The sequence below is a fragment of the Aspergillus saccharolyticus genome (assembly GCF_003184585.1).
Source record: "Aspergillus saccharolyticus JOP 1030-1 unplaced genomic scaffold BP01scaffold_26, whole genome shotgun sequence".
In the NCBI taxonomy this organism is placed as follows: Eukaryota; Fungi; Ascomycota; class Eurotiomycetes; order Eurotiales; family Aspergillaceae; genus Aspergillus; species Aspergillus saccharolyticus.
In genome coordinates, this window is record NW_020290636.1 from 128,133 (window position 1) to 151,094 (window position 22,962).

The window sequence follows — 22,962 nt, forward strand, 5'->3', positions numbered from 1 at the left end:
GGTCCCTGCACCATCCAGGAAACTCTTTTTGCTTGAGAATCTCAGGGAAGAAGATCAAGGCGGCAGAAACAGACAAGTTGCTAATCAGTGAATACATCCTTGACCTTTGTGAAAGATTATTGAAAAACAAAATGGGGCGTGCCTATACCCAGGCATCTAGGGCTAGATGATAGGTGGGGTGAACCACCGGCTAAAATTCAATCTCGTGGGATGTTGGGATTAGCTTTTCAATAGTTCCTATGTGTCAAGAGATTTGCCCGGGCCGTCGCGGAGGGATTCAGGGACCGACCTATCCGGTCGGATCGCGAATTGCTCCTGGATCCATGTCGGAGGCAATGAAATACGACTCGACGCCGGAGTCCGGACTGTAATCTTCAAAAAGTGGATATTGCAATGGAGCCGATCGTACCGAGGATCAATAGTTGCTAGCTAGGAGCTTGGTAGAACATCGTCCGGTAGCCAAGAACAGACAAGACCCTGCCAGAAAGGCTTGTAAGCACAAGCCCCTTAGCACAACGGGCCTTAGTTTACGCGCTCGAAATCTCTGTACGTTGAGTGTGTTGAGAGGGCTAGGGACTCCCCCTCTTTTGTGGAGATCGGTGTCAATTTTGGGTACTTCTACAGCACCGTACAATACATTTTACGCGAATCATATTCGTCGAGAAGTGAAAATGTGTAAGGGGCATGCAAATTGTTTCTCTTCTCCCTGAAAGCACGGCAAATGGAGACCCCCACCCTTTCCCTATCGCATTCCCCCCATGTAACCGTAATCCTACTAAACAGCTAGTAATTCTAATCGTCGTCCCAGTATTCGCCATTTTCGCTCATGGGCCATTTGTGCCTCAGCGCTCGGTCCGGAGGAAAGGACACGCTTGCTCCGCGTCCGATCACTCGTAGAGACACACCCAGCGCCCTGAATCCCTCCTGCATCCTACGCAGTCGGACTTCCCAGGCAGGGTCCAGCTCCGGAGCCTCCTGCTTCGTTGATGATGCCGCCACCTCTCGGTTGTGAAGGCGCTCCTTGGGGACAAATTGACAGAAGAGGCGTTGCAGGGCTGGCAGCCCGCACTCCTCACGGCGAAATCGGAGTAAGTCCTCGAGCTCACTCGCCAGCGCCCACGAGGCCTGCATGAGGCAATCTTCAATGTATAGGTGCTGTAATGAGGGCGGCAAGAGGGCTCGAAGGGGTTTCGCGGGCTCCAGCGCGCGGTTGCTGTGGAAAGGCAGCAGGCTGCTCCATCGCATATGCACCGTGTGAAGATTCGCAAATCCCGAGAGATCGCCACAGAAGGTCGGCCGGGGACTCTCCGCGTCCTGCTCTACCTCGCGCGCCACGCCAGCGAAGGCCACGTGGAGATGGCGAAGGGAGGCTCGCGACCTTTGGAGCGGACGGTAGAGCTGCGAGACATCCACCCAGCCACGCCGGGTCCAGTTTCGATCCATCTCCACGGCGAAGGACTCGAGGTTTGGGCACCATTCGAGAAATTGAGGGAGGTTCGAGAGGGCATCCGACGGCCCCTGCAGGTCGATGTGCGTGAGGGATGAGAGTATTGGTATCTGTTCCCGGAGCAGTTGACGGGGCAGGGAGCTGTCACAGGGGTTGCGGATGTAGAGGCTGCGGAGAGATGGGATGCGTAGGTAGGGCAGCAATCGCCTCAGGGGCACGGCGTTGGTGGCGCCTTCATCCCACCATGCCGGTCCGTCGCGGAGGGAGACGTGCGAGAGCCGCGGGAGGATCCCGAGCGCCGGGTTTCTCGCCCAGTGGATCACGCGGTCAAGGTGCGTGGTGTATCCCTGCGTCAGGGGGATGTGTTCGAATTCGAACTGCATGTGTTCCTCCGGCACGCGGATGGCCACTTGCTCGAGATGGCGGACCTGAACCAACAGCAATGCCAGCCAGGCATCTTCGTAGTTCCACGGCTGTCGGTAGTCGTCTTCTCGTTCTTGATCAGGCCGGAGATCTCTGCGCCATGCGCGGTACTTGCGGCGATGCTTGCGTTTGGCATCGCCGTACGGCAGCATCAACGCGCGAAGTTTCGCCTCCGGCACGGCCGGGAGTGCAGCACGCGTCCTCCACTTCTCACAATGACTTGGGTACAGAGTCAAGGACCGAATCAAGGGCGCGAGGCGTGGATTTTCGATCATCGCCTGGCAGAATCGCCGCACGGGATTCTTGTGGCTCCCCCCTACGAGTCTGTATCCGCTGTCCCAATAAGCATTGAGAGGAAGGACTACTTGGTCATAGAGAAAGGAGATGAAAAATGAATAGTAGTCTTTTGATACGAGTACCAACTGAGAAAGATCCTTGGTATTCAGGGAAGATACCACCTGGAAACAATTTCGCCAGGGAGTGGGACGAGCATCGTGTCAACAGTATTGGACTAGAATGTCGTAACACAAGGAAAGACGCACTTAACAAGTTGCCGAATCCTAAGCAATTATGCAACAACTTAGATTCGAGGTGCTGAGTGACTTAACATGTATCATACAAAAGTTTAGTATAAAATTGCGAGTACTAGTCTCGGAAACTAGAAGAAAGTCCCAAAATTCGAAGGAAACCAGTAGAAACAGGTACGAGAAGGCGGGGCTGGCGCCGTTGACACGGCTAAAACTTTTAGTTTGATGATGTATTAAGCCATAATCCACCCCAATCCACCCCAAAACCACAAAAGTCCTAGCCAATCTAGGCGCGACAGCTGGGAACCGCATTGAGGACATTTCGGTTTATCGCAAAGGCACGCAGTATATTCTGATGGTGCCTGTATTCCGAGCCTGGCGTGGTGCTTCCCCACTTCTTGTACCTGGTCTGGAGGGCTGTCGCCTTCGAGTTACTTCGCGAGGCTTGAACCTCGGCTGTTTTGACCCAGTCAATGACCTTGATGATAACACTGTCTAGCTTTTCTTCGGTCTCGTAGAGGGTGACACCCGGATACCTTTCGTGAAAGGACGCTTGGGTTTTGACCAGGTTCTCTGTCCACCCGCATGGCTTGTGCGAGCTCCAATCCTTTCTTTGCATTTGAGAGAAGTTCCGAGTCGACGGTGATCTGCTCACGCGCTTCTTGAACACGATTGGTGATGGTGGCCAGCAGTTTGACATGGTTTAACCTGCTAGCATCTCTGTAGAGACTCGCTAGCTCATATGTACCCACGAATCTCATATCGGCGAAAGTCATATCCGCGTCTTCCACTGGAGGCAGGATTGTGTTCGCGGCATCGATATTGATGGCGGTCGTTCCTGGATCCCTGACAGCCTGCACAAATTCATAGAAAGTACACACAGTGCCGGTGGCGGGCACGCATCCCCAGGCAATCATCCTGTCTCCCTGGTCTGGAAATGCGCTCAACTCGATGCGGTAGGCATAATAGTGGAACAGGGTTTCAAAGATGCCAGCTGTGTCGGCCGCCTTGCCTTTCGTGGCACAGCAAAGAAAATAGAGAAAGACAGAAAAGAGCCTCATAGTGGTGGAAGTGGAGAGGCAAGAAGTCAGAAGGACGACGAGGATAGACAGGAGCATAGATAGATAGAACCGCACATCGTCAGCAGAGGCTTGCCATTCTTATTATTTTGAGCCCTCAGCTCTTGATTGAACGATAAATCCCTACTACTTCGATCGAACCTTGCCTCCTTCAGTCTCTTCCTCCCCCTTCTTCTCTCTATCTCTCTCTGTCTATGATATTAGCGCCGGAGTGCAGCCAAGTTGGGAAAATGCACATGCAGTGCTACTATAGCTTAGTATGCCTCCGTGGAGTATGAGTGGACAGTAACCACGAGCTTCATACCCGATACTATTCTTCTATACACATAGGCAAGGACCGTTACCACTCGTAATTCTGCGAGGTAGCATGTTCGGACTATCCCTGGTGGGGATGTAGTAGACGCTAGGGCTTATTATTCGGGTTTTCGGATACTTCCGCACGGAAAGGGTTCATGAACTAGTAATTAGGACTGATTAGTTCATGAACACTAGTGACTATGGAACTTTGAAGTATGGGTTCTAAGTCGGAGCTCTTGGTACGAGTGGTATCGACCAGAGAATATCAATAAATCAATAACCGATACTATCTATTTGCCCAATGCTGCGTCTAATTTCTGATATGGCTCCCCCAATATGGCCAGCCTCGGAACCAGATGCACTATACTGAACCCCGTAGAAGTTGACTTTTTGTTTCAATAGCGCTCATGATAAGAGATACTGGTCGACAAGAATTATTTGTATTCTTGATTAACGCCCACCCTAGTGTGTGTGTGTGTGTGTGTGTGAGAGAGAGAGGGGGGGCGGCTCCTGGAAAAACATAAAAGCAGCGCAGTCACTGCTCTCAAACTACCGCCATTCATATTTGTCAGTGTAGCATTCATTCATTCATTTAATTTCTGTCTTGTCTTTGGCGGTCTTTGACGCCGTTCCACTCCTTACTATGCCAGTCTTTCCCTTATTTTCATCTTCCTGCAGACTCATTCTGTTATTTTCCTCCTTCTTTCTATTTCACCATGTTCATGCACGGGCTGTGTTCGCCCATTTTATGGTAACGTGCATAGATACCCGTTTCCTAACCTCCTTCAAAGAAATCATCCGACTGGGCTTTCTAACTAAAATGCAGGTCTCCAATACCGAAGGCTATGGTGTGCCAGACTGGGAGTCAGAAATGACCCTGGCCATCGAGGCTCGGATTGACGCCTTTGCCTTGAACATCGCCGCAGAGCAGTCTGTCAATACCGGATCAGTGGCGAACGCCTTTCTGGCGGCCGAAAACGTGGGCTTCTCTCTCTTCTTTTCGTTTGATTATGCCGGCAACGGTGCGTGGGCCAAGGAGGACTTTATTGAATTGATCAATAGCTATGGCTCGTCCACTGCCTACTACCACTACAATTCTCAAATCTTTGTTTTCACCTTCGAAGGGCCTGCCAATGCGGCGGATTGGGTCGAGATCAAGGAGGAAACTGGGTGCTTCTTTGCTCCTGACTGGTCCTCCCTCGGAGCCATGGAGGCAATGGCCCAGGCGGACGGGGTAGCGGATGCGCTGTTCAGCTGGGCCGCGTGGCCCAATGGGCCGGCTAACATGGACACCTACACGGATGCATCCTACCTCGACTATCTTGAGGGCAAGCCATACATGATGCCGGGTTCCCCGTGGTTCTTCACCAATATGCCGGGATACGACAAGAACTGGCTCTGGCGGGGCGATGACATGTGGTTTGACCGGTGGACTCAGGCCCTGTTCGTGGACCCCGAGTTCATTGAGATCATCTCCTGGAACGATTTCGGAGAGTCACACTATATCGGTCCCATCAAATCGGCCGATCATTCGTTGGCGAATCAGACTTACACCGCTTTTGACACTGGACTGGCCCCGTATAACTATGCCCTCGACATGCCGCATGATGGCTGGCGCGCATTTCTGCCCTATGTGATCGAGACGTATAAGAGCAATATCTCCACTGTTACCCAGGAAGGCATCACCGGCTGGTACCGGCTCAACGAGGCTGGAGCCTGTGCCTCCGACGGCGGGACGACCGGGAACACGGTCAGTAAGCTCCAGGTCGAGTATTGGCCGTATGAGATTGTGCAGGATAAGATCTTCTATTCTGCCCTATTGGCCTCGGAAGCGGAGGTGTCGGTCTCGGTAGGCGCCGCCGATCTGGGGGCCTCGTGGACCTCGACGCCCAGTGGCAATGTGGGCATCTACCATGGCAGTGTATCATTTACCGGACACTCGGGCGCGGTGACCATCACCATCAGCCGCGGGGGCACCACGATTGCCACACTGCAGGGGCAGTCAATCTCCGCTGGCTGCGCGGCCACCTCCGGGGTGGAGAATTGGAACGCCTGGGTCGGGAGCGCCATGTCCACCGATACGATCAGCGTGACTCCGGCCTACTCGCTGGGCGAACAGACCTGTGTGGAAGGCTGGGGGGATGGGAACTTCCTGGGTCTCTGCGAGCAGGCGTGCTCCTGGGAGTACTGTCCGATCACCGCCTGCGTATGTTCGAAGCTCGGACCGGCGCCCACGGTACCCGAGGACACGGGCGTTCAGGGCTACCCGATTGCCGGGGAAGATGCTAGTTACAGCGGATTGTGTTTCTTCGATTGCAACCACGGCTACTGTCCGAGCACGGCGTGCGGGACCGTGGAGGTGGCCCTCACTATCCCCACGGTCTCGGACTTTGCCCCGCCGGCCTGCACCGCCGGTGAGGGCACTGGGGACTTTGTCAATCTCTGCGGCTTTGGCTGTACCCACGGCTTCTGCCCGATCCACGCTTGCAACCGCACCGCTACGGGTGACCTGGACTGTTTGCGGTGGTCAACGCCAGCGTCACCGCCCATCTGACCTCCGGACTGGACGACTATGGGCTGCGCGACTTTGCGTGCGAGCGAGGCAAATGCTACGACGAGTGTGAGGTGGGGGATCCCTGGTCGGAGGACGATCAACTCTCCTGCATCGACGACGACCCACGGGCCTGGTGCGAAGTCACGTCGCCGTGCGACTTCAACCTCACCATCTCGACCATGGCCGAACTCAACGTCCAGTCGGCCAACATGGCGGACGAATGCATCCCGTACTACATGCTCGATGTGCTCTACAAAATGATTGACGTGGTGGTCACCAACTACACGGATATCCTGGCCCACAACGACTACAACGAGACCCTGAAGTACTACAAGTGGTACGTTGAGAACAATATCACGACCTCCCTCGCCAGCGCAATGAAATGGGACCCTGCGGGCCCGGGCCTCGCCTACTTCGACTGCATCATCGAAGTCGAGGGCAAGAACGGGACGGCGGCGCAATGCCCCAACATCGCCGCCACGGACGGGCACCAGTCGTACAACATCTACTTTGAGGTGCGCAACATCACCCTGTTCGAGGCGTGGCTGCTGGCCGACTACGGCATCCAACCGGACTGGGTGCGGTACGACGGCACGCACGACCGATACAACATCTGCGTGGGCCACCTGAACCCGGACTGTGTCGCGTGGACGGAGAACTTCTACGGGGTGCCCCGGAAGGCGGCGCAGGTGAACATCACCGACCCGCGCACGGTCGTCGCGCAGGCCCTGCCCCACCTGGACGGGCTGCGGCAAAACATCCTGGCCGCACAGCTGCAGACGCTTGTCGGCGCGTGGCCGGGCTTCAGTGACGATATCGTGTAGGGCGTCTCGCTGGCCGTCGTCCTGCTCCTCCAGGCCGTCAGCTCCATGCAGGAAGTCGTCACCATCGGCAAGGAGGAGAAGGCCTGGGAGCACCGCGAGATGATCGAGGAAATCCTGGGCGCTATCTTCCTGGTCGTCCCTTTCCTAGGCGAGCTCGGCGCCGTCAGCGACACCCTGGCCGACGTCGCCGAGATCGTCGCCGTCGTCGGCGACGCCGCCCTCATCGGCGACAGCATCTACGAGATCGTCGAGGACCCCGACAACAGCGTCATGACCATTCTGAGCACCCTCTTGCTGGTCGGGCAGCGCTCCGCCGACTAATATGAGACCATGGCCGCCGCGAGGCGCGATATCTCGGACGAGACCATCGAGGCCCTCGGGCCGGTCTTTCGCGAGAAGAACACCCAGGTGGAGAATATGGTCAAGGACTGTGTTGCGGCATAAACTCAGAAAGAAAGAAAGAAAACCAGATAGCATCAGGCTGGAAGCCGCTTATGATAGGTATCCAATCCGTCAAAATCAAGGAACGAGTTTCATCTCTTTCTTTTCATGACCACCGCGAGAAGAAGGTTATTTGCAGTAGAGTAGTAATATTCTGCGGACCGTGCGGTAGAACATGTCCAGAAGGCCCCTCTAACTTGTAGACTTTATCGACAAAAGAGGCTAAGTTGATAGACAACGTAGTAATTGAATCCTCCGGTAAGGATCGACCGAGCGCAGGGGACGCGAAGAGGGACCGCGTCATCCGGCGGAGGTCCGATGGAAGCAGGGCTGAATTCATCTACTTGAAACTAGTCTCCATATCTCGATCTACCCTACAAGATCTCGGCAATCGTGTGCCGGATGCTCTCCCGGTCGGCCGCTGTCAGAGGGATGTGGAAATAAGTCTCCAGGGCAGCCACGCGTTCCTCCTCCGAGACAAATGAAGCCACTAATTCGGAGGTGGTCCCAACACGTCGCTTGAGCTTGTCGTTGAACAGAGTCAGATCTCCAATCACGCGTTCTCCCGCTTCATCGAGAATCATGCGCACGCACACCAGGTGAAAGGTGAACCAACTCTCGCGATGGGTACTCATAAAGTAGTTCATGATGGTGAAGTCTTCGGGAAGAAACTCCTCCTCGGTGAAGCAATAGCCGGAGATCCACCGGGTCGGTTCCCCGTTGGCAAATTCGTATTGCCACATCGATTGACCGGCCCGTGTATGCTGGGCGATGGGGCCATGGACGAGTCGGCCGCGTTGATTTCCCACATTGTGGAACTCATGCCCCTCCACCAAGGGAACGGGCTGATGGGGTCCATTAGAGCCAAAGCCAACATCGACCAGGTATCTCTGGCGGCCGATGGTGACAATGTTGACCATGTGGTTCCTGTCGTCTTTCTGTTAACCCCCTCTGAAACAATCATGGAACTTCTCGAAGACAGGACGACCACATACCAGCCATCGAACTTCGGGCCCTTCCAGTTTTGTGAGGCGGACATGGGTTGCGCTGCTTCGTTAACTCGTCCTCCAACGGGGTAGACTTGATACCCTAAGCTCCGCAGCACCGTTCCGAAAAGGCAACTGTTTTCCATGCAATAACCCCCACGCTCGGCCTTGGATCCCACCACCTTTTCGAAGATCTCGAATGGATCGGTGGAGATGCTTCGATGGGCGGAATAATGCAGGCTCAGGTTCTCAAATGGGACGGCTGCCACCTGATGATGCAGCAAGACCCTCAAGTGGTCCAGAGCTGCTTCATCGGTCTTGGGAACTGATGAATGTCGGTACCTGAGAGGCAGGTGGATTCGGTCATAGTACCTCTCCATTTGTTCGAGAGAGTAGCTGGCTCGCTGCGACCAGTCTATGTGCGAGACCATTCTGCACAGCTACGTCTCTTGTCCAATGCTTGAGATGGTGTGGAACCGCGGGTCGATGCAGGGAAGAATGCCTCTCGAACTCACGGTGACTGATTCGCGTCGAATCGGTTCAAGATTTTCGCAGGGTTTGGAGATGATTGACCTCGAATGAAGCACCCCCTCCTTGCGATGGGTAGGGGCCTTATCAGTACGGACCAGATCAGACGACTAATCAATGCTAAAATGCTAGCGTAGTGCTAGTGATGCAAGAACATCCGTTACATGCTTAGCGTTATGCGAGATTGTCCTGTGCGGTGTTGTTGGCCACCATGCAACTCGTTTATCCCTTTCCAATCCGCTTGAACCCCACGTGGCATGGGCTAACAGGTTGCTGTCCTCTGTCCCGGCTGAGACTATTAATTTGTAGTTTCCCTCGGTGGTTGGTCACATATGGTATTGAAAGATGGCCTGTTGCAGAACACTCACTTATTGGTAGGTAGTCAGAATCTTTGATTGCAATGCCTCCTAGTACTGAGACAGTGTTGACCACCACGTCCGGTAATTAGCCTCAGGAGAGAGTATCCGTTGGAGGTCAGATAATGATTAAGATTGTCTTTTAACTGTCGTCTCCGGCTCAGTCTCTCGGTTGCAACTGACCTACCCTGACTCTCGTGTCTTTTGCTAAAGGACTAGCCTTGGGCTTCTTCAGCATTCAGATGCAGTTCAAGCATGGCGAGCTCGTGGTGCAGGAGCTCAGCTGCGCACAACATCAAGCCCGCGATGCCGCGGATCTGGAAAGGCATGGCAAGAAGCAGCGATTCGAGGTTTGTACTTCTTCCGTCCAAGCTCCGGCAGGAGCAGAATTGACTGCAGTAGAGAAACTTTGGCTTTCTATCGATGCTGGGATTTCCTACGACGATGATGTGTACTTGGGAAGCTGTTCCTTTTGTGCGTGTCAACTACTATGAATGGAGATGCTTCGCTGAGGATAAACCCAGTGCCAACCCGACTGCCATGATCGATGGAGGCCCTGTAACTCTGGTCTATGGGTACTTCTTCTGCTGGTTTGAGACTCTCGTGACTGCCATGTCGCTGGCAGAACTGGCCTCGATGTACGAACCCCCCCAATTGCAGCGGCGGCTCCAGGAAGGTGCTGACTACAGTAACCTACAGGGCGCCCACATCCTCCGGGCAGTATCACTGGGTGGCAATGCTTGCCCTCAAGGGTCATGCAGTGTTCTTGAGCTGGGTGACGGGTTGGGTCGACATGATCGGGTGGTGGGCCAACACAGCGACCGGGGTCTATTTCGGAGATACGTTGACTCAAGGCCTCTTGGTGCTGAATTATCCCAACTACATTTACCAGCGATGGCATGGCACCTTGCTGATGTCTGCCGAGCTTGGGATCTGTGTACTGGTAAACTCCATCGGTGCGCGGCTTCTGCCCAAGGTCGAAGGCTTGATATTGATCGTTCATACAATCGGCTTCTTCGCGGTGCTCATCCCCCTGGTGTATCTGGCACCGCATCAGCATGCGAGTTCTGTCTTCGGGAGCTTCGTCAATAGTTCGGGATGGAGCAATGCGGGTCTTACCTGGTTGGTTGGTCTAAAGGGAACAAATCTGCCCTTTATCGGTGCGCCTCCCCCCACTTCATCTCATTTCAACCATGCTAACTGACATATGGCGTCAGGCTATGACGGTCCTTGTCACATGGGGTAAGTATTCCTCCAATTCTTAAACGAAGAAGAAGTCTTTTAGCTCATCACTGCCTGGCCGCTGAGGAAGTGGTCAATGCATCCATCATCGTCCCATGGTGTATGATCGGCGCCATCCTGCTTAACGGGACCCTCGGACTCGCCATCGTCCTAGCATTTCTCTTTGCATTGGGAACATGGAGGACGCCTTGAATAGTGCTACTGGCTACGATTTCATCGAGATATTCTTCAATGCCACCAAGTCACACGCTGGCACCTCAGTCATGACCGCTATCCCGACAGCCCTAGTCATCTGCGCCTCCTTTGGCTTCCTGGCCTCCACCTCGCGCCTGACCTGGGCCTTTGCTCGCGACAAAGGCGTTCCGTTCTCGGAATACTTCTCCCACGTAGGCCGGACTGGATCTAGGATTCTTTTGTCTCCTTTCTGGGTGGTGGCTGATAGCAGGTACTAGGTCAGCACCAACAACGCCATCCCGATGCGCGCTGTCGGTCTCGCCGCCGTGATCACCGCGTGCATTTGCGTCATCAACGTCGGCTCTAGCGCCGCCTTCAATGCCTTCGTCTCTCTCAATACCGCGAGCCTCTTCCTCTCCTACCTGATCCCTATCACTCTCATAGTGATGAAGCGGATGCGGGGCCAGTCCATCCCCTTTGGGCCGTGGACCCTCGGGTGCTTGGGGATCGCGGTCAACCTGGCCTCGATCGGATTTCTGACCATCACCATCTTCTTCTCTTTCTTCTTCTCCGAGCTACCCGTCACGACGGTCAATATGAATTGGTCGGTGGTGGTGTTCTTCGGAGAACTCGTGGTGGGGCTGGCGTGGTATGCGGTCCGGGGAAGGCATGTTTACCAAGGACCTCTAGTCAAGACCGGGGGTGAAGAGGAGTTGCATTCGGGGTCAGCCATCAGCAGCTGTCAGTGACGGCCGCCGTCTTTCAGGCGCCTTGATTCATTTTCCGGCGGACAGACAACATCACATCATCGGATCGAGTTATTCGATGGAAGCCGACCTCACCTACACCCTTAGTAGTTTGGTCAGCGTGCCTTGTATCATGTTTAGTCGGCCTCTATTTGATGTGATCAGGAGACGAGCAGTCGGGGATGACTAGAGACCGGCTTGATGTCATTCGACACGATCTCTGGTCATTCTGGGAGTATGCTTGACATGAATTCATCCCGTTGTGGGTTGAAATGGGGTGCACCCGTGGTATTTGGTGCCGTGATATGGAGGGTAAAACCAGATTTGTCACCGGCTGGCAACATTTCTCGACATAAGTCTTTGGTTCTTGATTTGATGATTCTGATGGTTCTCGTATCATGGAATCTTGCATGTTGAGTCAGGACGAAACAACAACACAATGTGGGAGCAGGATATGGAAACTTGGAACATAGGCAGTCTTATGTGATCTCTGACTCTGACGAGCTCGTAATATACGACATTGAATGAGCCCTCTATCGAACCAGCTAAGAATCTTTCTTGGAAGGCTGTAGTGAGCGTCATGATAAAAGACAACCGGGACTGCATTCTTATAAAAATACATAGCGGTCTCCGTGCAAGTATATTCGAGACATAGTGAGCCTTCTTGTAGGTACAGGCAGTATATCCTACACTTCCCCTTTATCCCTCTTATACATATATATGTTTAGCTGAACGCCTCTTGTGATTTTCGCTGGGTTCTCTGATCCCGTAATAGGGAGAAACTGCTTTCCATCTAATCATGTCGGTTGTCACGCCCTTACACTCATTGTGGGAGGTTTTCACTGTCTTCAGCATTCCACACTTCACAAGGAGTCCGCCAAAACAACGAACTCAACCTGAATAGTGCCCTAGTACTCTGGAGACTTATCTTTAACATCCGCATCATGACCACCTGATCGACCTTCTTCGCGGACACACCTGCCGTCTGCCATGACGATCACTCGATCCATCCACGCCACGCTCGTCGGACGGTGCGCCACACACAGAATGACACTCTCGTGGAAGTGCTCCTGCAACACCGTCTGAATATGATTCTCCGTCTCCAAGTCCACACTCGAGGTTGCCTCGTCCAGGACGAGGATGCGGGGTTTGGCCAACAGACCGCGGGCCAAACAGATCAGCTGCGCCTGTCCCGCCGAGAGATTGGTGCCCCCTGGCGCAATCACGAGGTCGAGCAGGTTGCTGGTACTATTCGTGCGATGAGGTGTCGGATCGGTCTGCGCTCGCCCCTCATCTTCATCCTCGGATAGGTGGCCACTGCTCCGTCGGAGGTTGAAGGCGTGGAGTGCCCCCACCACGGCAAGCGCATGGAGTAACTCGCCATCAGAGTGGGAGAGCTGCGGATCGAGGTTCTGACGCACCGAGCCGGGGAAGAGGACTGAGTCTTGCGGGAGGACGTGCACCATGCTGCGGAGGGTGGTGAGGGAGAGGCCGTTGATTGGAGTCCCGCGGATGCTGATCCGGCCCTGCACGACCGGGGCGAGGGCTGATAAAGCGGCCAGGATAGTCGATTTCCCCGAGCCTAGGATAAGAATGTACGCGTGAGATACACTAACGATAAGGGTTGTTGTGGGGAGGTGAGAATACACACTCACCACTATGTCCGATGATTCCCACCTTCTCGCCCGCTCGGATGCGCATCGAGAAACCTCGGAGGGATGCGCTGTGGCTGCGCGGATATTGGACGGTGACATCGGAGAAGACGATCTCGTCTTCTGGCTGCTCGGACTCCGGAGACTTGATGACAATGTAAGGATGCTGCATCCCTTCCGGAGTCTCCCCCGTCCAGGTCGGGCTCGTCGGCTGCACGCGGTGGTCATCCTCCACGGGGATCCGCGTCATATAGTGCCGGAGTCGTTCCGTGGAGTTCATCTCGACCTCGACGTTGATCCACGACCACAGGAACTGGTGCATATGCTTCGAGATGGAGATACTGAGGGTGAAGATCAGCCCCATCTGTAACGAGTCGAGCACACCGAAGACCCCGAGCAAACCCGCACACCCCAGCAGGGCCACCGAGAGCATCTCGATCCGCAGGGTGATCCATGTTTCCAATGCATAGCGAACGGTGATTCCGACAATAGCCCGGCTCAGAGCTACCCGGTGGCGTTCTTCGAACAGCTCTCGTGCATCATACGCCTGTATCGTCGGCATCGAAGCCATACTCTCTGTGATGACGGAGAGGACGGGGGAGTCCAGGAGAGAACAAACGCGTCGGAGTTCGCGGGCAGACCTGACGGACCGGAGTTCTTCAGCAAGTCTTGCGCGACAGCAGGAAAGGGAATGCATCACTTACACGCGATAGAGAGACTGGATCCGATATTGGAAGTAGAATATCGGTCCGAAGGCCAGCAGGAGATACGGCGAGCTCCAGACAAGCACAATCACCGCCGCAAACAGCGAGGTTGCCGCCATCAGCAGTAGATCGCCCGCATTGATGAGTCGAAAATCAATCCCATCAATATCGACCGATAGCCGGTTCAAGACGCGACCCAGAGGCTGTCCGCTGAAGAAGTCCAACGGTGCGCGGAAGAGACGCGTGACGACGCCCTCATGGATACTCCGGCTAGCCTTCATTGTGCCCAATACAAGAATCACCCCAACTGATGCTACAGAATGTGATGAAACATCGTCAGTACTGAACCCGTCCTGTCAATGGGATAGAGCCAAAACATACCAATGAAGACGGCCTGAAGCATGACGACTAGCGCATATCCTGTAAGATACGTGTGGGTCGAGACAGATAGCACATTTCCCATCCACCAGGGCAACCAAAAACTGTTGATGATTCGAACAGCAACAGTGAGAGAGAGCATGAGGGAGAGCAGCAGGATGAACCGAGATCCTCCCGCACATTCGAAGTAGAATCGATATAAGTCAGTGTCCACCTTACCACGGGCGCGTTCCTCCTCCACCAAGGTGATCTGCTTGGAATCTGCTGCATCTGGCTTGGACGGGGATTCTATGACCATGTTCTCATCCAAATGGTCCTTGCTAGGAGTCCCCGTCTCACCGATGAGGATTGACCCAATAGCCCCATGGGGGCTTTTTCGTAGCTCGTCTGGACAACCTACCTCGGCAACCATGCCGTTGGCCAAAGACACAACATGGTCGCAGTATGGGATGAACTCGGCCTGATGTGTAACTGCAAAGAGCCTACTTAGCATCATGCAACCTCGTTTGAATGGCAGAAGTCGCATTACCTAGAATGACGGTCTGCGGCAGCTTGCGGATGCACTCGTGAAACAGCTTGCGCGCCACCCGGGGATCAACCGCAGCCAGACAATCGTCCAGCAGCAGGAGATCTGCCTCGCTGTAGACAGCTCGTGCCAGGGAGATTCTGGCCTTCTGGCCACCACTGAGGTTGGCGCCACTCTCCCCAACGATTGCGAGATCGCCGCCCGGAAACGAGGCAATGTCTGACTCGAGGCAGCATTGGCGGACGACTTGACGATAGCGCACGGGCTCGTAGGGCCGCAGAAAGGTGATATTATCACGCACCGTACCTAGCATAATCCATGGATCCTGAGCGCATAGGGCCATCGTCGCCGAGTTGCGTAGGAGCTGGCCCTCAATGACCTCGGCTTGCCCGCCAATGGCCGATAGCACGGTGGACTTACCACTCCCACTGGCCCCGTGAAGGATGGTCAATTTATTAGCCGGTATACCCATGGTGACGGGTCCTAAGACAAAGCTGTTCGAACTATCATCTGCCTTGCCGTAGTAGGATACTTTGGCATCTTGAAACTGGATCATATTGCCGGCGGTGACCTCGCTGGACTGGTGAGCTTCCCCGGGTTCGTGACCAGCAAGCTGATGTTCCGGTTGGTGCAGGATATGGAGAATGCGGCGGACACACGGGAGAATGGAGAATTGACGGGTGACTGAGAGGGAGAATTTGGAGGCTGGAGAAAATGTCATCTCGAACAATGTCAAGGCAGGGAATACCACCTCTGGCACCAACTCGTGGCCAGTGTACCAGTAGCTGGTCAAGGAAACCATGGCGGTCACTGCGGGAATCATCTGATTAATGGAGATAAAGAAGCAGAAGACGACGCGCAGGCGACGCCAGAGGGCTTCCAATTGAATCTCGCGGGCTGATCGTATCTCCTTGAGAAACATGGGCTCCAATCCCAATGATTTGATCCCGCGGATCTTCTGGAAGGCGGAGTTCAGGTGATTGATGCGCACCTCATCGATGCGCAGGTAGTCTTCCACTGCTACCCCTACTGCAGCGTTGGCGCGCGTCTGAGAGAATAGAAGGATTGACATTGCCACATAACCTGATGCGTGTTAATCACTCCTTTATGTACGCAGGGAAGCTCCGTCCTTACCCACAATTCCAGACACGCCAAGCAGGCGAACGATCATGAACGCAATCAAGAGCAATTGCACCGGACTACTCCAAATATCATGGACCTTGAGCACATAGTTTCGGACTAGCATCATATCGGTTGTGGAGCTGCCCAAGACCTTCCCCACGGGACTCCGCAGATGCGCCAGGTTCGAAAACCGAACACTCTTTTGGAAAATAGCCAGGGATAGAACCGACGAAGCCCGAACCGATAAAACGCGGCAGATCTGGTCTTTGGCACGTCCCGCCAACGTGGCTACGGCACTGGCTAGAAAAAGAACCACAAAGTTTCCGATATGACTGGGATCCTGCAGAACTCGTCGTAGGAATAACGGGAGGAGAAGCGTCAAGAGAGAGGCAAGCATCTAGGCAAATCCAGTCAGTCAGCGCCTTAGTTAGGCAAGTTTATCCTGTTCTTTCCGAGGACCATACCTCCAGTCCAGCTGAAGCCAGTAGAGGACATAGAAACTCCTTGCTCGTAATTGTCTTCAGCCACTGGCGTTTGCGTGCCAGTCCCGCCAGTGGGACATAGTAGTGAGCATCTTTCGAGGTGCCTGGCAACCAAGCTTGCTCCAAGTAGTCGGCGGATTGAATCGAACGCATCAGAGAAGTGAGCCAGTCCTGCAGGATGCCATACTCATGCCGTGCCACATCCACGCGAGAACCATCAGCACGGAGCTCTTCTAAGTCAATCGCCTCGACCTGCTCGTACTGGGGCTGTTGGGAAGGAATCCACCGATTCAGTGAGCGTCTGAGACGCGTTAATACCGCCCGCGACTGCATAGTCAGTTGTCGCGGTGGAATAAATGCTTGATTTTCAGTGCGAAGAAAGCGAACAATAGTGAATGGAAGCGAGGGGAAGAGAGATCAGTTTGGGAACTGCAACTTCTGAGGAGAATGAGAAAAGACCAGAGGAGGGGAAGCTCGCCAGGATAACCAGCCGATTCTCTTAGTTTGGGCCCGCATTCTGGGTTAATTTACCAGCCAGGTCCGATGTCCTATCGTCTTATTGCGCACCAGCCCCCCCTCCCCTGCTGATAGCTGGTCCGCGCTCCTGCAGAGTGTCCGCTTGTTTTGGCTCTTATCACCGAGTGAGATGGTCACCCGGACTGTCCGGGAGATGGAGGATGGAAGGGTCCAATATGGCTCTTCGCTGCAGAGTGAGTACTTAAATTGTCACCCGCCACAGGGCAGAAGTCCCTTACGGTTTGTTCGGTCCAATCCAGTCGGCTACGTATATGTTGAATGTTCTTATGACAGATATTCCTGCATTTTACGCAGTCTAGCCATTGATTTGACGTCTACCACACTCACTGATTTCCCGCGATGGCATGGATATCATTACCTGAGTCGTCTGCCATCAGTCTTTGGTTCATTTCGCGTGATGGTGCGCGGATTCAGGGCTGCACTGAGACATTGCCATTGCTGGGTTCCCCAATTCCCTCCAACTCCCACACCAGCTCCAAATCCAAACCACTATTCATCTGTTTTGCTATAGTGTTTTTACGGCAACTGTGTGCCTCTCTCCAACTCCTCTCCCATTTGCGGCTCTATGAAGTTACTATCACTGAGGCGAGGTTGCAACATCTCTCTGGGTCTGCTCATGGCCTTTCACAGCGAGTGATCCTTCCGTACGCCTCGTATATCCAAGGCTGGCAGGTTGCATTCGACTGTGTCCCTGGTAGATGATGTCCCACTCATTCCTTCCCCCATCATTCTCGTTTTCTTCTCTGAAATACCGCGATCCCGGTACTGACTCTTCGTCTTTCTCCATCTAGATATACTATATCTTCTCCTTCTCACGTACATTCGGAAACATCTCTCGCGTCGCTTCATGCTGGTGATGAATTGCGGAGGTACGGTTCTGGCAGAGGGCTGGATCCTCTTCGTGGGTATGGATAAACCCTCCCTGTCTCTGGAGGGGTTGAGGAATGAATGAGCTCACAAGTGTGATACAGGATGGTCCGGACTGCCTTTACCCTGGACGTGGTGCTCCTCGTTATTCCGATTGTTCGGGGGCGATTCGCGGACCACAATAGCCCTAATCTTGTCTTCGCTGAGTGACATAACAGCTTCAGCCGACCGGTATTGTCCACACCTCCTTTCATGGCCAGGGTTGAACACTGACATGAACTGTCGCACGATGCCTAGTCACTCGTATACATTTCATATCACCACAACCTTGTTAGCCGCCGAATTTACTGGCTCCGCAATAGCCACCTTCGCTCTGCACTATAGTGTCTACGTGTCGCTACTACTGGGTCTCATCCTCCTCATCGTCACGCTCCCACTAGCCTTGCTGATACCCTCCGATGAACGGGCCGTAACCTCCCGCCAGCGCCCTGCCGATGGGCATACAGAACAGCACGAATTGACCACTTGGGCAACATCCTGCCTGAAGCAACTCAGGAAGCCCAAGGTTCCCTCGCGGCCTGAACTGCGGGTCTCCTGGTTGGTGGCGACATGCCTCATCTCCCGCATCGGACGATACCCATTTTCTGTTCTCCTGCCGACTTTGTCTCACCGTTATCAAGGGACTATGACCGAGGTTGGTAACTCCTCGCGAAGAATGCACTCCGTGGCCGGGGCGATGATACTGACCACCCCCCCTTTGCTCTAGACAGGGGTCTTCCTCTGCCTCAACGCTGGCGTCAGCCTGATCGGAATCGCCTTCCTCCTGCATGGGATACGACCCTTCTTCTCACGGCAACAATCCCCGACGCACTCGGCCGATGCGACCCCTCTCTTTGGCCCCTATCGGTTTGACCTGTGGACGATGCGAGGCAGTGCAATGTGCATGGCTATCGGGGCGGTTCTGGTATCATCATCACGTACACTGACGATGGGATACGCAGGTGTGTTATCTCCTCCTCCTTCCATGCCCGGCGGTGTGATTCCACCAATCCTAACTCTTTCCAATTAGGGGTCGTGCTGTATGCACTGGGTATCGGGTTCGGCGGTGGGGTAGGGAGGCTTATCGCACAATTGACGGAGTCCGAGGGAGTCTTGCTGCCGAATAACATGCTCGAGGCGGTGTTTGATGCCATCGCGGCGCCCGCGATGTCGTATACCTGCCTCATTGGGGCACAATTGGACGAGTCAATGTCGATGGTGGGCCAACTGTCATTTGTTGCCGCGGCGAGTATCTTTGGCATGATTGCTATCGGGAGTTTTATCGTCGGTGGGGGAAAATAGGGAGAATACAGTAATACAGTACATACGGCTAGTGTTTTACGCAGTATTGAAAGGATCAACCTCGATCCTCCCGCTAAATTAGCCCTACTTCTGGCCAGATCGCACGGTGCGCTTCCAGCCAACCGCTTGACACATTGGCTGGTGTCATCGGCACTGGGGGGGCTCTACAGTACTTAGCCTATTTTTCTTTCCAGGTGGATTTGTGAAGTCTGTTCTGTGGCTCGGGTTCTGCAGAACCATCCATAATTTGCCATGTCTGCTGTGATGTACTGCTCTAACGGAATTACAAGAATGACGAACAAAATCGTTGATGACTCGGGGGTACTCCTTGTGCCCCCGGACTGATTCCTCGTCTTGGGATTGTCTTTACTCTTTTCTTTTTTTTTTTTTCTCTCTCTCTGTCTGTTTGTTACTATACTCCCTGATGGAGCCTCTCCTATCCCACCGCACAGCGTCCCTTGAGCTGGACGAGTATGTTGATGGGGAAGATGATCACGAGAAACCAAAGTCCCAAGGGTATGAGGCATGGCTGCAACACGCCCGCGAGAAGCTTCCCGAGTATCTTACTCTCGTCTGCATGGCTCTCCTGCCCTACTTCATCACCAGTTTGTGGCGGCCGAATACTGAACGACCCTCTCTGCGCCGCACCTCACCTCTGGATGGGCTCCGCGGAGTCGCTGCGCTCTGCGTCGTCAACTACCATATCATCTCGGCCTTTCACAATTTCGTGAATTACGGCTACGGGCTGACCCCGGAGGAGGCGCATCGTGAACCGCATTGCGCCCACAACAACGAGCCCATTGAGCACAATCTGCGCCTCCACCAGCTGCCCATCATTCGCCTGGTCTATTCCGGATCCGCCCCGGTCTGCATCTTCTTTGTGCTCTCCGGGTTCGTGCTCTCCTACCGGTCCTGGCAGCTGGTGCGAGCGCGCAACTTGGAGGCGGTCTTCCCCAGTCTGAGCTCCTCGACCTTCCGCCGCGGGGTGCGCCTCTTCCTGCCCACCACCCTCGCCACGCTGATCACGATGATCGTGATCCAGACGGGGGCCTGGGATTACCCGGCCACGGTGGCCATGGATCGAACCATCATCACCGCCGAAAACGAGTACCACCAACCCCGGCTGCGCACTTTTGGGGCGCAGACCGCCCACTGGGCCTCCATGATGTGGAACATGACCAACGTCTTCGCCTGGGAAGAGAACTATCCGGAGTACGACGTGCATCTGTGGACGATTCCCATGGAATTCCGCGCCTCGCTCCTGCTGTTCCTCATCCTCCTGGTGGTGGTGCGGCTCCGCTACGTCTCCCGCGTGGCCATCCTGCTCGGTCTGATTGCCTACTGCTACGGACATGTTCGGTGGGTGATGGTCCTGTTTCTAGCCGGGAGTCTGCTGGCCGAATCCTCCCTCCGCTGGGATGCCGCCGCCGCCGGAGCCCCCGGAGCCCCCGAAGAGACCATCCCACCCCCCGCCAAACCCCCCCGCAGTCCGTATTCCACGGGGAGGGTATGCCTCCGCTTCCTCCTCCGGACGGTGCTCGTCTTCATCGCCTTGTATTTTCTCTCTGCGCCGGACAAATGCATCCATCGCACCCCGGGCTACCGGACGCTGGCCCGGGTCCTCCCTGCGTGGGACGTGCGCTTCTACCGCGTCTTCCCCTCGGTAGGCGCGATTCTGCTGGTCGGGGTGGTCTCGCACAGTCCCAAGGGGAGTCGTCTCGCTCGCGTCTTGGACCTCCGGCTCGTGCAGTATCTGGGGTGGATCAGTTATTCACTCTATATTGTGCATGGGCCGTTGATGCATGGGGTGGGCTACCGACTGTTCCCGCTGATGTGGCGGATGACGGGCCACGAGGCGACGGGGGCGTATCTGCTGGGATTCTTTCTGGCGTGGTCGGGGTTGCTCTTCGTGGTGTTCTGGGTGGCCGATCGGTTTGCCGTCGCGGTGGATGACCATTCTGTGCGGCTAGGACGGTGGTTGGAAGGGAAATTGGTGGAGAAATCCTAATAGATAGATATCTAGAGTAAGACGTATGTACGGTAGATACAGCTTTCTGGCCCACGAATTCCATTTTCTCTCTCTCCGTCGTCAGCAGCAGCAGCATGAATCATCTCGACGTAGTACCCCCTCCTACAGTTGGAAATAAGCCAGTCCCTTCTCCAGCTCCCCATACCACCGGGCCACCGCCTCAGGGTGCAGCCCCCGCGGCACATTGGTGGTAATCCCGCGCAAGGCATTCCGCACGAGATGCAGACTCTCCAGCCGCGGATCCTCCCACTCCGTCTGCGCCAACACCGCTGCGGCCCCCCCGTGCTCGCGACAGAGTTGCCAGAACCGATCGCGCAGCCGGTATTTCTCCTCAAACGAGGCCTGCCCGGGCTGCGCGTTCCACAGGAAGGCGCGCACCGGATCCCACTGCGGATAGGGGACGGTGCCGGCGAACTCCCAGTCCAGGATGGCGGTGATGCGGTCGGTGGCCGGGTCATAGAGGATGTTGGCGAAGTGGAGGTCCTTGTGCGCGAGGTAAAAGTCGCGCTCCGTCGGGGTGTCGCCGGCGAGCGCGGGGAGACGCTCGAGGAATGCGGCGAGACGGGGAAGAAATGGGGCCAGGGGGCTCTCTTGCAGCGAGGGATGGATGTCGGCCACGTGCAGGTAGGAGCGCACCGCGGCCGAGACGTAGTCCGTGAAGCTATCAAAGGGCCCGCGGTAATTGAGGGTCGTAAAGGTTTCCTCTTTGGTGGTGGTGGAGGAGAAGTAGCGCGGGATGTCGCAGGTGAACCAGAAATGCTCGTCCAGCAGGGGGCCGACGGTGATGCTGCGCTGCTGCTGCTGCTGCTCGTCAAAGGCCAGCCCCCCAATTCGTGGGAACCGGTGCTGGTGGAGCTCGAGAAGAATGTGCATCAGCTGCAACAGAATCGAATCGAGTTGCGCCTCGCTGAGAGTCGAGTAGATGTCGGAGATGGCTTGGCCCGGACACCGGGTGCAAATCAGATACTCGCGACCTACGGGGTTGACACTGGTCACATCGAAGGCGACCACCTCGGGAACGGGGATGGAGGTGTGCTCGCGCAGCCAAGTCAGGATTGCGGTTTCATTCTCCGTCTTGATGCGCGGCACATGGTCCCCGGAGATGCGCAGGATCAAGTCCACCTCCGTCTCGTCTCCACTGGAGGCGGGGAGACGGTCCAATTGCACGTGCGGTGCGAGAGCCTCGCGGGAGTAGGTCAAAACGTAGATGAGATGGAAAGCGGCGGTCACTTTCAGGGGCTTGATGGCCACCGGACGGCTGAGACCGATCGAGTCCAGCAGGGCGAGAATCGTCTCCTCCGCATAGGGTTGCGGGAGATTGTGCTCGGGGGCGACTCCCATGGCAACGGGCGATTGGGTGACAGCGGAGGCTGAAAGGATTCAAGTGGTTTGATTGATAGTTGATAGTGAAACTACTACCACTACTACTATTCAATTAGTATCGTTCGAAACCAAACAGGAAGATGTATTTATCTCGCATTGGCGCCCTTGATTGCGAGGGGGCCGATACCGGGGCGGGAGCGAGCAGCTGATATCTGATAGTGGCGATCAAAGATAAGTAAGAAGTGAAGTAATTTAGGGCTCGAGCTCACCTCCGACGGCTCTTCCCGCACGGTTACATTCACTGTCCCTCTGTGGTACATAGCATTTTTAGCTAGTGGATACCTTCCCCTTACCTTCTTACGGTATCATAGACTCCA

The 22,962-nt window shown here is 55.0% G+C and overlaps 9 protein-coding genes across 9 annotated transcripts; 4 read left to right on the plus strand and 5 right to left on the minus strand.

Annotated features, from left to right (window-relative positions):
• Nucleotides 1-792: 792 nt before the first annotated feature.
• BP01DRAFT_300753 (uncharacterized protein) lies at nt 793-2,331 on the minus strand (the record flags this gene model as incomplete). Its single annotated transcript, XM_025572006.1, has 1 exon — nt 793-2,331. A coding segment is annotated over one exon (1,539 nt), but the record flags the coding sequence as incomplete, so codon positions are not given.
• Nucleotides 2,332-2,683: 352 nt separating this feature from the next.
• BP01DRAFT_384431 (uncharacterized protein) lies at nt 2,684-3,458 on the minus strand (the record flags this gene model as incomplete). Its single annotated transcript, XM_025577509.1, has 2 exons — nt 2,684-2,970; nt 3,053-3,458. 2 exons carry the CDS (start codon nt 3,456-3,458, stop codon nt 2,684-2,686), a joined length of 693 nt encoding a protein of 230 aa, XP_025429480.1.
• A 1,063-nt stretch (nt 3,459-4,521) lies between these two features.
• On the plus strand, nt 4,522-7,595 carry BP01DRAFT_402592 (glycoside hydrolase family 71 protein; the record flags this gene model as incomplete). The annotated part of the gene is made up of 4 exons (XM_025578649.1): nt 4,522-6,289; nt 6,376-7,145; nt 7,185-7,448; nt 7,479-7,595. 4 exons carry the CDS (start codon nt 4,522-4,524, stop codon nt 7,593-7,595), a joined length of 2,919 nt encoding a protein of 972 aa, XP_025429481.1.
• A 371-nt stretch (nt 7,596-7,966) lies between these two features.
• On the minus strand, nt 7,967-9,009 carry BP01DRAFT_300715 (arylamine N-acetyltransferase family protein; the record flags this gene model as incomplete). Its single annotated transcript, XM_025572002.1, has 2 exons — nt 7,967-8,519; nt 8,588-9,009. The coding sequence occupies 2 exons, from the start codon at nt 9,007-9,009 to the stop codon at nt 7,967-7,969; spliced, it is 975 nt and encodes a 324-aa protein (XP_025429482.1).
• A 695-nt stretch (nt 9,010-9,704) lies between these two features.
• BP01DRAFT_402601 (uncharacterized protein) lies at nt 9,705-11,785 on the plus strand (the record flags this gene model as incomplete). The annotated part of the gene is made up of 8 exons (XM_025578650.1): nt 9,705-9,812; nt 9,865-10,100; nt 10,162-10,622; nt 10,680-10,704; nt 10,740-10,851; nt 10,887-11,090; nt 11,157-11,580; nt 11,766-11,785. The coding sequence occupies 8 exons, from the start codon at nt 9,705-9,707 to the stop codon at nt 11,783-11,785; spliced, it is 1,590 nt and encodes a 529-aa protein (XP_025429483.1).
• Nucleotides 11,786-12,595: 810 nt separating this feature from the next.
• On the minus strand, nt 12,596-16,400 carry BP01DRAFT_261122 (P-loop containing nucleoside triphosphate hydrolase protein; the record flags this gene model as incomplete). The annotated part of the gene is made up of 8 exons (XM_025571298.1): nt 12,596-12,901; nt 12,980-13,206; nt 13,280-13,421; nt 13,494-13,917; nt 13,981-14,293; nt 14,362-14,829; nt 14,888-15,967; nt 16,019-16,400. Coding segments are annotated over 8 exons (3,342 nt in total), but the record flags the coding sequence as incomplete, so codon positions are not given.
• A 1,781-nt stretch (nt 16,401-18,181) lies between these two features.
• Nucleotides 18,182-19,233, plus strand: BP01DRAFT_384436 (uncharacterized protein; the record flags this gene model as incomplete). The annotated part of the gene is made up of 3 exons (XM_025577510.1): nt 18,182-18,586; nt 18,659-18,893; nt 18,962-19,233. 3 exons carry the CDS (start codon nt 18,182-18,184, stop codon nt 19,231-19,233), a joined length of 912 nt encoding a protein of 303 aa, XP_025429485.1.
• Nucleotides 19,234-19,810: 577 nt separating this feature from the next.
• Nucleotides 19,811-21,241, plus strand: BP01DRAFT_375408 (acyltransferase family protein; the record flags this gene model as incomplete). The annotated part of the gene is made up of 1 exon (XM_025576892.1): nt 19,811-21,241. The coding sequence occupies one exon, from the start codon at nt 19,811-19,813 to the stop codon at nt 21,239-21,241; it is 1,431 nt and encodes a 476-aa protein (XP_025429486.1).
• A 123-nt stretch (nt 21,242-21,364) lies between these two features.
• On the minus strand, nt 21,365-22,603 carry BP01DRAFT_367285 (phosphotransferase family protein; the record flags this gene model as incomplete). The annotated part of the gene is made up of 1 exon (XM_025576448.1): nt 21,365-22,603. One exon carries the CDS (start codon nt 22,601-22,603, stop codon nt 21,365-21,367), a length of 1,239 nt encoding a protein of 412 aa, XP_025429487.1.
• Between the last annotated feature and the right edge of the window lie 359 nt (nt 22,604-22,962).